Raw genomic sequence first — 14889 nt, 5'->3', positions numbered from 1 at the left:
AGCCTCTCTGCCCCCACTCAAGCAACCACTTCCATGTGCAATGTAGACAACTGTCTATGTGGTGTTCATTTTTCCCATGGTAGATACCCTATAAGAAGACATTTGTCTTGGGAAGTTCAGTTTATTGTGTTCCCAGTACCTCAAGAAAATAATGGAAATCTTTCATTTTGATTATTGGGGTATATTGGATAATACTGACGTAGTGGCAAGGCTCTTTTGTAATATCATTATGTATGAGCATAGCAAAAAGCAGAGTTATTAAAGCATGCATCCAGTAATGTAATGTACTGAGTATGCAGGTAGATTCCATATTCTCTTCCAAGACCTTCCTCCAAATATATTGTATTATTCGTACTATATATACGATTGTTGTGTCCTCACTCACCTTACCTCCAGCTATAGCTAATCCTCTTCTCATTCACCACTAAGTGGAGATAACTATCTCCACAACAGAAAAAAAGAACATGAGGAATGCTGGGATATCCCCTTCCCACCCTCTCCCTCTGGTAGTACATAAGCTGTACTTATCCAGCATTCCGCCTGTTATTTTTTCTGTCTTCCAACAGGACAGGAACATGAGGATGTCGACCCTGCTGGGCTTAAATGACTGCTGTTCCAGATTCACTACCATCCAGTCTGCTGGGCTTACTGGGGTAGCTCCACTGTTTGCCACCTGGCGAATGTTGGGTGGGCTCTTGCTTACCGGTGTGACGGTCCCTTGTGGCTCACAGGTCAAGTTAACAGATCCGCACACTCAGGGGTGAGGCTTTTTTACCTGGGTGTGTACAGTTCCTCACACTGGGAGGTCAGGAGTCTTTACCCAGGTATGTACAGATCCTCACACTGAGTGGTGAGGCTTCTTTACCTGGGTGTGTACTGTTCCTCACATTGGGAGTTCAGGATCCTTTACCCGGGTGTGTACAGATCCTCACACTGGGAGGTGATGCTTCTTTACCGGGTGTGTCTGATGACATTTCCTCCTTTTCCGTGGGGAGTCACCTGAAGCCTAATGGTCACTGCCACTGACTCTCACTCTGGACGATTAGAGTGGTACTACAGGTACGTCATTAGGTATGTTTCACCTTTCACAATCGGTCTTGCTTGTACATCTCCCAGCTAGCTGGGCAGCTGGGAGCCGTGTGGAGGAAGCAGGAAGCCAGGAGCTTGCCTGACTTCCTCCTTAGGACACGGTCGTTGCCGAGCATGCACAAGAAGTGTGCTTTTTGACTCTGCTGCTGACGTTCAGCAGATATTTGCCCTTCGGTGTTCCTGGGGTAAGTAACACTTGGCGGTATGTATATTTTTTTGTTCTGTGGGCTGTGCTTGCGTTCTGGTGGCGGTCATGGCCTGGTGTAAAGGTGACCGATGACCGGAATTGGTCACGTCGGTGGCTTGGCCTTTTGCCACATTTGTCGTTATGGCCAATTTGTCCATGGTAGGGTGGTTACAGTCACAGAGTTTCAGGCTGAGAGGGACAGGTTATGTTTTTGGTGTGTCTGAGGTGGTCCCACACCTTTGATTTCTCTTCCAGAGTTCATTGCCTCACATCTGAGAAGTGTAGCTCCTATTCAAGGCATGTCTGTAGACCTTCCGCTCTTTTTGGCATAGTGATTACGGTCACACATCCTCACACTGAGAGGCGAGGGTTCTGTTCCTGGTGTCTCTGTAGAAGTACCCCACCTTTTATTAGGACAATACGTCTGTTGGAGTCACACTTGCTTTTGCTGTGGTTCCTGGCTTCTTCTTCATGATACCTTGTTGCTGGCTTGGTGTTGTGATAGGGTTTTGCGTTCTTTGGCTTTTTGGTAGTGTCCCATGGATGGTCACATTCTCAGGCCCTCACAGGTAAGGGTGTGGGTTCTGATCCACGTATGTCTATTGACGTTCCCCTCTTATCCCTCGGAGGCTGCTGTCTTTTACTCACAAACAAGTGTAGCGCTTCCATTTCCACAAGTCATAGTTTTTTTTTCAATTATGTTTGTTGCAGTATTTACTGCATTGCGTCTCCAGCCATGGTCTGTTAAGGTTCTCTGACCCTCACGGTGCAGGGTGGGTGTTCTGTTTTGCCCGTGTCTGCTCTTTTTCCCTCCTTTTCTTCCCTGGGGTTTCGGAAGTTGTCTATGGTGTGATAGCCATGACTTCTGTTACTCGCAAGGTACAGTGAAAGTTTTTTTTCAGGTGGGTCCACAGTCATTTCACTCCTTTTGTGTATTGGTGGTCTCCATTGCATAGTGTCCGCGGTCCCAGATTCTTCCTCTGAGATGGGAGAATTCTGTTCTTAATCAATTTCTCTTCATCCCCCCCTTTTGTGCTTATGGCTGGGGTCTGGGGCTCTTCCAGTCAATTGGGTCTTTTGGAGCCTTCAGCTGTTCCTCCCGGGCGGCACCTGATGTTGTCTGTTCTTAGCAGTTTAGAATGGTCAGACCTAGTTAGTGCGGTCATGGGACATCGCCTGTGAATGGCATGGGCTGTTGGCTTCCCTCTGCAATTTTGAGGGTTGCCTGAAGCCTGATGGTCAATGTCTCAGCCTCTTCTGTTGTGAGATGGGAATTCTTCCCAGGTGTGTCTTTAGACCTTTGTCTCTTTTTGGAGCATTGCTCTGTCCCTTTCATATGCCCGTCTTTTCTCCTGGTATGATGTGCTCTGTGGGAATGGTATGCTCCCCATTGGATTTTCCCTTTCTGGCCTGCTCTCTTGTGGCCAGTCTGGTGGGGCGTACTTCTGAGTCTTCCATATGAGGGTGATGGACTATTGTTTTTGGGTATCCTCCCTGTCTGCTTCTCCGGCGGTGCTTGGTGTATGCTCTGGGTCTGTGTCCTGTTCACAGGGGTAGTGTGCTGTCACCCGAGTGCCTGCCCCCTGTACAGGGTTTCTGCCTATTTGTTGGGGCACATACGGGGGAGGTCATACTGGGTTGTTCCCCAGCCTGACTAACATCTCCTCTTTTAGGCGTGGGGATCATGTTGCCTTCCTCTGCATCCAGGATGCTTCCTGCTTTCTGCCCTTTCTTCCTGGGTCGTTTGATGGCCCTTCCTCATGGTGTCTTCCCTTCTGTGGTTTCCTGCTGTTCAGGTGTTGCCGGCTTTGGTATGGACTCTGGTGTTCTACTACATTCTTTCTGGAGGCAGAGATGCTGTGCAGTTTTAACGGCTCTGTGCTTGTTTGTCTGCAGTGTCCCTTTCAGGATGGAAATCTTTCAATGTTTTTCTTCCCTGGGTGCTGCAGGGATCTTCCATATGGGGCTGGTTTGCAGGGTGCATGCTATTGGGTTTCCCTGCTTCGGTCTCCGCCACATGTGTTCCTGGGGATGGTGACTCTGATGATGGATCTCCTTCTTCTCAGGAGTGTCTCTTGTATCCTTCTTTGACCGTTTGGCTCCTTGATAGCCTGTCTCGTTTGGTCCTTCAGTTTGTGCGTGGCTCTTACGTCTGGTGCCTGTTGGTACCTCTTCCTCGATCTGCCTTTAATTGGGGCAGGCTGTTGCATGGTTCCCCACACAAGGCTGGTGCCTCCCTTTTAGGCTATGGCGCTGGAGATTTTTCTAGGTACGGTTGCCTGTTCCTTGTCTTGGGGGCCACCTTCAGGACTGACTCCTTTTGAGCCCACTTGGCCTTCTCTTGGATACCGTTGGTGGCGCAGTTCATGCTCTTGGACAGGGTTTGTCCAGCTGTGGTGGGTTACTCTCCAGTGGTCCATTCTGCCTACCAGGTGACAGTGGTTTTTTTTGTTTTTTTTTGGACGCTCGAAGGGTGCTCATTTCCTGGTCCTTCTCTCCTGTTGTTTTCCTCTGTTCATTGGAGGGAGGGGTGGTTGTGGTCTCTCTCTCTCTCTTGGCGGGGCAGTTGCCAGGAGTTGACAGGGGGATGCCCTCTGCTAGTTGTTTGCTTCTTCTAGGAACTCGGTTTTTCTCGTGCCGTGCTCCGGCTGGTGTGCAGATACTGTGGTATTCCCTTACTCACTCACTTGCTTCCTGTCTCCAGGGCATGCTTTCCCTCTCTCTGACTGCTGTCCACAGGAGGGTTCATGGGGAGTGGGGGCCCTGTGGGTCCCCTGGCCCTGTTGTCTGTTGTGCTTCTTTCCTCCATTGGCGTTGTTGCCCAGTTCCTGCCTCCCTTCTAGTCCGAGCTCCGGGTGGTCCTTGCTTATTCCTTATTGGCCCTGAAGGTCGAGGTTTCACATTCCCAAGGGGTTGACTGTGGTGAAGCCTTGGTTGCTTTTATGGGTCTTGAGGTTGCTTCTGCGGGCCTTTAGTTTCAGTTCCTGTGTGTCTCTGGAGGTGGCTGTTTTTCCACCTTTGTTCTTTCTGTGGTCTTTTTGTTGGTCCTCCCTTAGGTTGGGCGTCTCAGGGTCCTGAGGGCTGGGTTGACCTTCTTGTCTTTTTCAGCCTGTGGGTTGGTTTTGTGTTCTGGCTCCTCCTTTATTCCTGTGGTTCCCGGTTTTGTTGCTTACCCAGCATTATTTCCCTATCTTGGGTTTTCATGGCACGGCTGTCTCAGGGTCGGCCTTTTCTTTCCGGGCCTTGCCTAAGTCTTTGCGGTTGTAGTTGGCCCATGGCCTGGGGATTTTTGGTGGTGGGAGTTTCGCTTTGTGACCATCTCTCAGGCAGTCTGTTGCTCTGGCCTTTTTTGTGTCTGATGTTTCTTCTCTGGTGAGGATCTTGGACTGTTTCCATGGAAGGTTGCGGTCTCCTGGGGTTTGTCTTTTTGGGTTCCCATTCTTGTGCTCTGCTGCGCTGCTGGCTGGGCTTCTTCTGCTCCTTTGCTGTGGCACTGCTTTGGTCTGGGGCTCCGGAGTATGGTCTGTTCTTGTTTTTTGTCCCTCACTAATTGGTCGGGTTACTATGTTGATTGTCTGATATCCCTTCTTGTGGTTTTGTGTTGATTCTGTCTGTTTTTCAGAAGTCCGGTTTTACCTGATTGGGTATTCTCCACATTGTGATGAATGGGATGAGGGCTAGAGGGACCTGGTGTTAATGTTCTGTTACTTACCGGTAATCTTCATTACTCCTGGTCCTGTTGCCCTCATCCCATTAATCACACCCCTCCCTCCCATACTACCAGGGGGTTGGGAGGGGATATCCCAGCATTCCTCATGTTCTTTTTTTCTGTCGTGGAGATAGTTATCTCCACATAGTGATGAATGGGAAGAGGACAAGAGGACCAGGAGTAATGAAGATTATCAGTAAGTAATAGAACATTCCTCTGCTTTGTCTGGCCTAATCAGGTAACCACTTAACAGTGACAAAAGACACACAACATACTACTCAATCTACTATGATTTTAGGCTAAAACTTTATATTTGGATTTTCTTGAAAATGTTTTTCAACCAGTAAATTTTGTTATATTTACAGATAAGATGGCCAAGTACGAGTCAACAGACAGAAGACTGTCAGAGGAAAGGAAAAGAATCGGTAAGCCATTCTCATTACAGATAAAACCACAAATATATTCAACTGTGACCATAACTCCAAGATTATTAATTTAATAAATATAATTTATTAGAAAGCAATAACATGCTTAATAATAGTGTCACTGTCAAATGTTGTGACATGTTTCTGTCATGTAGAGGAATATATTGATGTTAAATGTTAGCAGACAAGAAGGTATCATTGCTCTTATCCGAATAATCAGGTGCTAGTGGATGGCCAAACCTAAAGTGATTGTCAAATCACATATTCAATGGGCTTTGATTATCAATAACTTTTGTAGGACTATGCTCTGATATTTCTGAGTTGCATATAACATTATTTAAAAGCTATGTTTCTTGTTTGGTTTATCTCAAAACACTATTCCCTGTGTGCTTTTGCTTATGCTATTGAACGTGTAAAAAAAAAACCTACAACCTGGAATAATCTATTTAATCTATTCATTTATATTTACATTTCCTTCTTATGTGTTTCTGATTCTTTCAGAGGTCCTGTGGATACACTATTACGACTGTTTCAAGTAAAAACATATGGGGCCTTATTTATGAGAGGCTTGTAATGCAGCATCAATCTTTTTGACGCTCTGTGGGACAACCATCTCAGCCATATCTATGATGGCTTTGAATGTCCTCATAGATGTGGAGTAAGGCAAAACAGCACAAGTCACTGCATTGCCTTACTCTGTGCCAGGGAGTCATTCTCTGGGCATTGCGGTGGGTTTTCCTACGTAACACCCATGGATTTTGATTTTGACCCAGATTTACACGTAACATAACCTGGTTAAGCACCAAAATCTTACGCCTTCCGAGGTGAGGCATAACAAAGAGAAATATATTTTTCCTCCTCGTTTTTCCCACTTTCCATGGGTGCTGCATTGTGCAGCACCCATGGAAAGAGGAAAATGCCTCTTGGGATCGCTTTTGTGCAGGAAGGTGCCCCTTCCTGCTTAAAAACAATCCTGCATGCAACGTAGGCACCCTTGCACCATAGTGCAAGGGTGATTGTGTTGGTGCTAGGCTGCCAAAATTGTGCCAGTGCAGGGGGAAAGGACCAGGAATGCACTGTATTGCATAAATACTGTACATTCTTGCCCTCTTGCTTTATTATAGGGAAGAGCAGCAAGATGATGTGAGGTGTTGCACTATGCAAAAACCCTCTAAATAAGGACAATCATTCCTGGGGTTACACAATTAGGAATAAAAAGGGCTACATAGAAGACTCTCACTCAACTCTGACTTCTTCCCTTACTTCATCATGCTAGTCAGACCTATGATCATACATTTCACTAGCTCGCGCCTTAAAAATGGTCTTTCCCAGAGGTGTCTAACATTCATCTACAAAGCAAGGTGCCAAAGCAAGTTTTATAGGATTTATAGGATTTCTCCTGACTATGCTAATGATTTACATTTAGGTTCACGTTGGATATATATATATATATATATATATATATATATATATATATATATATATATAAAACAAGCACTGGCAAAGCCAAGAGATTTAGTGTTGGTTGCCATCCATTTAGCTTTGTCGGTGTTTGCTTTGCTTTGTCATTGATTTTTCAAGATGTAATTATTGAATGAGCTGACAAACCCTTGACAATATGTTAAAAAATTACTAAAAAAAAATGTTTTCTGGCTCAAAAATCACACATTAATATACTAGTCCCTGGAATTGAAGAGAACTACTGTGTGCAAATGTGCTCCAGAAAGAGCAGAATACCGTCACACATGGTGAAGTTAGCCAGTGACTAATGTGGGTTGACCCATTGCACCATGAGTTATACTGCAGTTGGCGGACTAAAAATGTGAATGACACAATAACAGAGCAATGGATGTAGAGGGCTATCTGATAACCCATATAAGTAAGTATAGTATGTGTATGACTTTCATAGGATCAGAAAGTCTTGGCTAATTTCAAATCAGGCCTAGTTATGGACCTCGTGGATCAACTAATGGAGTATGAAAGAAGGAAAATATATGGCACACTCTGCAAACCGTAACATGTCCTGGCACTCTGAAGTGGTACAAAAAGACAAATCAAAGCAGATTAATTAACTGGAGTTAAATAATAGCTAGGTTTCAGCTGTTTCCTGACTGAAGTATCATTCTGTTTGTTTTTGAAACCCAGGGTCTCTCCACATCGGAATAACATTCACATATACAATGGCACTTCCCATATATAGGAACATCTTGGAAATATTCTAGTATATCTACATTTTGTCAAAGTTCCTTAATGTGCAGGCAGCTATCACAAGAGGAAATGCTTTTGAGATGTCCTATTAGAGCATTTTCTAATAGGAGGTTCATTTTAGAAAAGTATTTTTGTGCACTTTGGATAAGATATTTGGGCTCTGATTTTTAGCAATCAGGAAATGAGCCTGTCCCATAAACCCTACAGTATTTGCAGGGCCACTAGAATTAGGAGGCAGTGGAGTGCCAAATTATGCGGCAGAGTTGTGTAAATTATGTTGCAAGAAACTGCAAATTATGCAGCACATTTTGTGATAGTATTGCTTGATTATGTTGTCATTTTCAAACTTGTTGACATTGTTTGGGCATTGCTTGATCTCATTAGTACCAGTTTAACACCCAAGCATAGCAATATAGCAACAAAAATATAACTTTGCAAAGGGACTTCCACTGCGCTGCAATGCATGTGGTACATTTTTTGTAACTTTTAAACCGTTTGAGCTAGAAACAATTTGTTTGTTAACATCTCCAGATTATGTGGAAAATGTTGAATTATATGGCAAATGTGGCAAGTCTGTAATTATGCGAAAATTGCTATGGCTGTACAATCGCATAATTCTCGTGGCCTTGAGTATTTCTATTTCTGCCAGTGTCATGTCACTATCAGAATTAAAATGGGGCATTGTTTGCTTTACTGATGGCAAATATATGATTACTATATGAAATCAGATTATTATTTAGGGGTGGTAATAACCCAGATCAAGGAATAATCATAACCCTTGTCAACCTTCAAAATCACTAAATTAGCCTGATCTCAGCTCCCTGGTAGCTACAGTACAGAGCAGACAGGCTTATATTAGGGCATTGTGTAAAGTACATAAGTAGTACTAACTGATAAAATCAGAATGCAAAACATTAGAATTCCCAAATTAGAAACCAACAGTAAAATTCAATAAACATTTTTATAGGAATAGTGCCAAGAAGCACAAAGTGATAGCCAATAGGCATGGTAGGCCAGGAGCGATGGAGCACAGGTAGGATACACCAACTAGGTTCATCCTGGTCAAAGATTTTACCTTCTGACTTAAGTTCCCATACACCACCTTTGAGGGTCTCAAGGCACTGAATTTTAGGCACGGGGAGGTTAAGTAACTTGCCTAGAATCACAGGATGTTGACCCAATGCCGACGCTTGAACCTGGTTCCCCCAGCTCTGAAGTAGGCAGCTAAGGCTGTTATGCCACACCCACTCTCTAATGCTTCCCCAAGCCACTTAGAGACTCAGTTGGTGTTAGACAGAGGCCAATAACAGGGTCCAGTTCAAGTCCAGTTGTCACTCTTCATCCGGACAATTGCAGGTATGGCCTCTTCTAGTCTATTATTTCCCTGTTGCCACACAGGAGGTCCACTAACTGATCATTGAAGGCCACTTATTAATCCTGGGAACAATTGGGGGCACGTCCAATCATTCAGGACTCCTCTCAGGTCATAGATGTTAGGTACAGTCCTCTTCAGTACTTCCTCAGGTCCAACAGTGTTTTGAAGTGGGTGCCTGGAGATGCAACATTTATGCCTGGCACAAGCTAGTCGGTGGAAATCACCCTTTGACATGCTGCTCTAACTAATGGGTAAAAGTTCCTGGGGCCAACCCTACTCACTATGGACATTTTGAACATGGCAACAGTTTTCACTAACACTAAAAATGGTCAGGTATGTATGTGAGGGGAGTGTACTGTGGCAATAATAGTGTCCTCCCACTTTGAACAAATTGAAACTGCCACGCTATCCCCAGTAAGCCGAGAGACAGAAGACTGGTAGAACAAAGCAGGCTTTTCCAGTAACCAGCCAGTGAATACCCAAGAATCATTTTTGCATCCTGTTTCCTTTTTCTGAAATATTTATTGAATAATATATAATATAAATCCATCTTCATCTTTTGATTGGATTTGGGGACTGTTGGACTTTTGGCCATACGCATGGTCATCCCTAGTCTTTTTGCCTCCTTCCTCCTGGTTTTTCTGACCTTTCCCTGTTGGCTCTAGGACTCTGAGCACTTTATCACTGCTGACCAGTGTTAAAGTGCAGGTGCTCTCCCATCTAAAGTTGGTATGATTGGCTTATACCTGATTGGCATATTTAATTTACCTATAAGTCCCTTGTACAGTGGTATCTCTATACCCAGGGCCTGTAAATTAAATACTACTAGTGGGCCTGCAGCGCTGCTTGCGCCACCCACTGAAGTAGACTTTCAAACCTGTCTCAGGCCTGCTAGCGCAGGGCCTGTGTGCGCAGTTTTCTGCCACAGGGACCTGGCATCTAAATTTACTTGCCAGGCCCAGAACTCCCCTTTTACTACATGTAAGTCACCCCTAAAGTACGCCCTGTGGGCAGGGTGCCATGTATGTAGAAAGGCAGGACATGTGCCATATTGCATGGCCTGTCCTGGTAGTGACAAACAGCCTAACTTGGTGTCTCACTGCTGTGAGTGCTGCCTTCTCATAGGATTGCATTAGAAATGCCCTGCCTTATGTGTAGGGGTATTGTCTGATTTATGAGGGCTAGCGTAGGCGTGTTTGGTATGGTTGTGATGGTGATAATAAATACTGCTTACTGGTGTGGGTGTATTTTTTATTACTATCACAGAAATGCCACTTCTAGAAAGTGCGCATTTATCTGTGCTTATGATTCTGGTGTTTTGCAGCTTGACTCCAATCCACGTCTGGGCAGAGTGACAGTTGGGGCTTTGTGCATACTTTTCAGACAGCCTGTACACAGGGAGGGTGGAGGTGTCACTGAGGTGCATCTACATACTGAATAGTCTTCCTGGGCTGAGAGAAGGGAGAGGCGGGGCACACCTACATTTGTAAAGGCTGTGCCCTGGCCTCACACAATAGGGTCGTTAACCCCCCACTGATGTTTGGAGCCTGTGCTGAAAGGAGAGAGGGGGCACTCCCAGAACCAGTTGTAACTGGCTGGAACCTCCTCTCCCTACCACTGTAAAACACTGTAAGAACTGACTATAAGTACAGGGGAATTTTCCCCACAATTTGAACATTCTTGGAACTTGAAACTGGACTCAGAACGCTGATGAATGGACTCACCAGGAAACCGCCTTGGACTGCTGCTGCTGTGCTGACCTGTGACCTGCCTGGTCACTAGGAGGAACTGCCACCATCTGCACCCCTTGTGCTGGCCTGTAGCTGGGCCCACCAGCCCTGTACCTTCTCCTTGCTTATTGTTCCCAGGGGCAGGGTGCTGTGGCCCCTGACCCCTGCACCGATCTTCTATAATATTGCCTTAGCGCTTGGGGGAAAAGCGCTCTTGTGGATAAAGGAGATCACCGCCGCAACCCGGGCGCATAAATGTGCCCTCGCGCTCTCTACAGCGCCTTTTCTTTGCTGGAATCACCGCCGCAGCCCGGGCAGAGCATTTGCATTCCAGCGCGAGGTCCGCGCTGTCTCTAGTGCCCCCGGGGCACTTTCAGAAGTCAAGGAAGGAGCTAGCACGCTCCTAGCGTGCTCCCGGGGACGCGTGCTTTTCAGAGCGCCCCCGGGGCACCAGCAGGCCCCACCTTGGGCCGTGACGTCATCTGGAAGTAGAGGGAGAGGAGGACGCCTCTCCCTCACGTGCAGGAGTCCCGGAGGACTCTCCTGCTATCCCAGGCCGGGCGGCAGCCTCACCGGAGGCTCGCCCTGGCCCCCAGCTCTCTTGTTGGCCCCCTCGCGGGCCAGGAGTATGTCATTTCGGGGTCTCCCATAGTGGCAGGGCCCCCGGAGGTCCAGGGAGACCCCAGGAGTTAGCGGGTCCCCGGAGGGGCCCGTGTTTCAATTAGGAGGGGGTGCGAGGCACCCCCCTCCCCCTTTAAAGGTTTCCCAGACCTGGGCCCCCCCTCGAGAGGGCCGGTGGAGGCTTAGGGGGGCCCCCAGTGTTCACGGTCCCCGGAGGGGCCCATTTTTGTCACAGAGGAGGTGCGTGCCGCCCTCCCCTAACCCCAGGAGACCAGGGAGGCCCCCGTTTTGCGCAGAAGAGCGCCGGGGGCCCCATTGGTTGTTTTAGGCACTGGAAGTGCCTCCCCATCAAGACAGGTACTTGTTAAACGGACCAATAGAATCATAATTTAAGTTCTTGCTACAGACTTTACTAATTGTGATATATTGCCTACCTGTTCTATGATGCTTTTACATATGTGTGCACATGTTCCTTTTATGGGCATGACTTGCTAATATGTTTCCCTAACTTGCCATAGGTTTTCTAATGTTCCTACTATGGGCGTTTTATGATATTCTTATGAGAAGTGTTCTAACGTGATAACGTGTTTCCTGACTACTGCTTATGTTGCAGAATACTGAGTAACCTGTGTGTTATGTGTGACTACTGCTAGTTTGCAGAGTAACTAATGTGTAACGTTCTGACAACTGCTAAGGTAGCAGGATAGTACTGTTATGTGATGTTGGTCTAATAATTACGTTGTGTACAATACAGTATATTTTCATATAGTCTGGTGTTGTGTTTCCTTTGTGGTGGGGATATTGCGTCACATGTATGTGTGTGTTGTGCAAACGCTTTACGCATTGCCTCCGGGTTAAGCCTGACTGCTCGTGCCAAGCTACCAAGGGGGTGAGCAGGGGTTATCTTGGACGTGTAACTCCCTTGCCCTGACTAGAGTGGGTAAGTTCTGCCTGGCTGAGGTGCATACCCTAGCCAACCAGAAACCCCATTTCTAACATTGGAAGTCAGCGGTGAGGATAGGACTTGCGCTTGCACAATACCATTGTGACTCATTATTTCACTACAGGGATTGCGTTTAGACCATCACATGTTTGGCTTCTCTTAACTTTCTCTCTTTGGTCATTTTTCCTGTTTTCAGTTCTCACGCTTGGGTATTGTGGTTGTCACAGTTGAGTTATTTGTACCTTTTCAAGATGGGGCTTACCTTTGATTTAGAGGACCTGCCGTTTTACACGCAGGGGGAATTAGAGGGGTTCTGTAGAGAGAGAGGGCTGCCTGTAGAAGGGGACCTCAGGAGATCTCTGAATTTCTTTGAAAGGTTTGTGACATTTACCCAGGGAGGGAGTGTGCGTAGGGGGTACCCAGAGGATCCTGAGTGTAGCGAGGGTTCCCAATGGGAGGGCTCCCAGACCTCATCCCTAGAGAGTGGTAGAGAGACTGATCAGGAGGGTGAGAATGACCGGTTGGGGACGCCAGTTGACAGGGAAGGCCCCAGTGATAGGGAGTCCCTTGCTGGGTCCAGTGTAAGAAGCAGGGCTACCTCTCATTCCATGACGCCTGATGAGCTAAGAGATAGGCGGGAAGAGAGGGACCTGAAGTTGCAGTTAGCGCGCCTAGCTGTTGAGGAGAGAAGGGCTGAGGTAGAGAAGGCCTTAGTACAGGAGAGAATGGCAGAGGCAGAGAGGGCCTTTGCCAGAGAAAGACTCGCTCTAGAGCGCAGTCTGAAGGTTCTGGACTCACCAGCGTTGCAGGTGGAGTCCAGTGGTGGCAGCAATGTACAGTGCTGTAGCAAAGAGGTTCCTCACATACCCATAGATCTGGTACCTAGGTTCCAAGAGGGGGGTGACATACGTCAGTGGTTAAAGGAATATGAGAAGGCTCTGGTAGAGCGCAGGATCCCTGAGAAGGATTGGGGAACTGGCCTAGGGAGTTTTATTCCTGAGGAGGGGAGGGATGCCCTACTGACTCTAGAAGAGAGTGACAGGGAGGGGTACTCCGCTGTGAAGAACGCACTGATTGTGAAGTATGGTTTTTCCCCTGAGGAATACAGAAAAAGGTTTAGGGGTGGTAAGAAACTGTCCCACCAGTCTTGGGAGGAGTTTGTGGAGGATTGCTGCATTGCACTAGATGGATGGGTGAAGGGTAGCACAGTAAACAATTTTGAAGGGCTGTTTAATCTGATTCTCAGAGAGCACCTGTTTCGTTGTTGTTTTTCAGAGTTACGCCAACACTTGTCAGTGTGTGAGCTCTCTGACTCCAGGGAGCTTGCAAAGGAGGCAGACTTCTGGTTGCGTACCAGAGGGTCTGGTGTGACATTAGGGGGTGTTCCTAATGAGAGTGGTCTAGGTGTTTCCCAACCAGGTGTGGTGGGAAAGGCTTGTGTCCCAGGTAGGTCCCAGTGTATTGGGGCGGGTAAGGCACCCCATGTCCAGTCTCAGAGGAGAGGGAATGGGGTTGGGCTGAGGCCCAGGGTACCCGAGCTCCAGTCCCAGGTCCTGGAGGGTTCCATGAGTGAACGCCAGGAGGTGAGCCTAGCCTGTGCCGTAGGGCCAGCTGTTCAGAAGGATCCCATTTTGTCATTAGGACTTGGGCGGGTGGCTGGTGATAGCGTTCCGCCGGTCCTGGTGTCTGGTAGTCTCGCTCTACAGCGGAGGAGGCAGAAATCCAGGCATAGGGTTGAGAGGGGGCTGCGGGCCCCAGTGGAGAACCTGGAGGGTCAGGGGTCAGCTCTGAGTGCAGAGCCCCCCAGGAATGACCTTGGTGAGACCATTTCTGGGCTGGGGGGAATCCAGACTCTGTCAGATGGGCAGAGGTCAGGAGACCTGCGCCAGCCAGACTCTTGTATGGCCCTTGGGGAAAGTGTTTCCCTTGTGGGGGGTAGGTGTGCCCCCCAGGAAGTCCTGGTGCGCCAGGCAATGATTCAACCGCAGGGTGGTGACTCTGGGTTGGATGATCAGGTTCAGGGGGTAAACTCTGACCTGATGGGGAGTACGTGTGCTCCCAAGGAAGTCCTGGTGCGCCAGGCAGTGGTTCAACCGCAGGGTAGTGACTCTGGGTTGGATTGCCAGATTCAGGGGGTAAGCTCTGATCTGGTAGGGGGTAGGTGTGCTCCCAAGGAAGTCCTGGTTCGCTGGGCAATGGTCCAGTCTAAGGGTGTCGTCCCTGGACTAGATAGACAGGTTCAGGGGGTAAACTCTGACCTGGTTGGGGGGGCGGTTAGTGTGCTCACCCCCCTGTGTGAAACTTCTGGTGGCTTCTCCCGAGGTGGGGAGACGCAGGACTCTGGAAGTGGGGTTCAGGGAGGGGGAAGCCCACCCCGGACCCCGGTGCAACCCAAGGGTGTCGTCCCTGGGTTGGGTGGTCAGTCGCCAGGTAGTGATCCTGGGCTGGCAAGAAAGTTGTGCAGGGCTGCTGTACCCAGCACCCTGGCAAGTGTGGATTCTGGTGATACCCCTCCTAGGAGAGGAGGGCGGGATCCTAGAAGGAGGGGTAGAGGGAGGAGAGCCTCGCCTCTAGCCCCTGTAGAACCTATGGGTGCGGACCC

General features: G+C 47.8%; 1 protein-coding gene across 1 annotated transcript in view; it reads left to right on the top strand.

The window, feature by feature from the left end:
* SEMA3E (semaphorin 3E) overlaps positions 1–14889 on the top strand; it is a 553526-nt gene that overhangs the window by 212083 nt on the left and 326554 nt on the right. Inside the window, exon 3 of the mRNA XM_069228706.1 lies at positions 5351–5410. Coding sequence (XP_069084807.1) covers positions 5351–5410 — 60 coding nt within the window. The remainder of the gene's footprint in view (positions 1–5350; positions 5411–14889) is intronic.

This window comes from Pleurodeles waltl, chromosome 4_1, assembly GCF_031143425.1.
Source record: "Pleurodeles waltl isolate 20211129_DDA chromosome 4_1, aPleWal1.hap1.20221129, whole genome shotgun sequence".
Lineage (NCBI taxonomy): Eukaryota > Metazoa > Chordata > Amphibia > Caudata > Salamandridae > Pleurodeles > Pleurodeles waltl.
The sequence above is the reverse complement of the archived record's forward strand: the minus strand, read 5'-3'. Positions and strand labels throughout refer to the sequence as shown.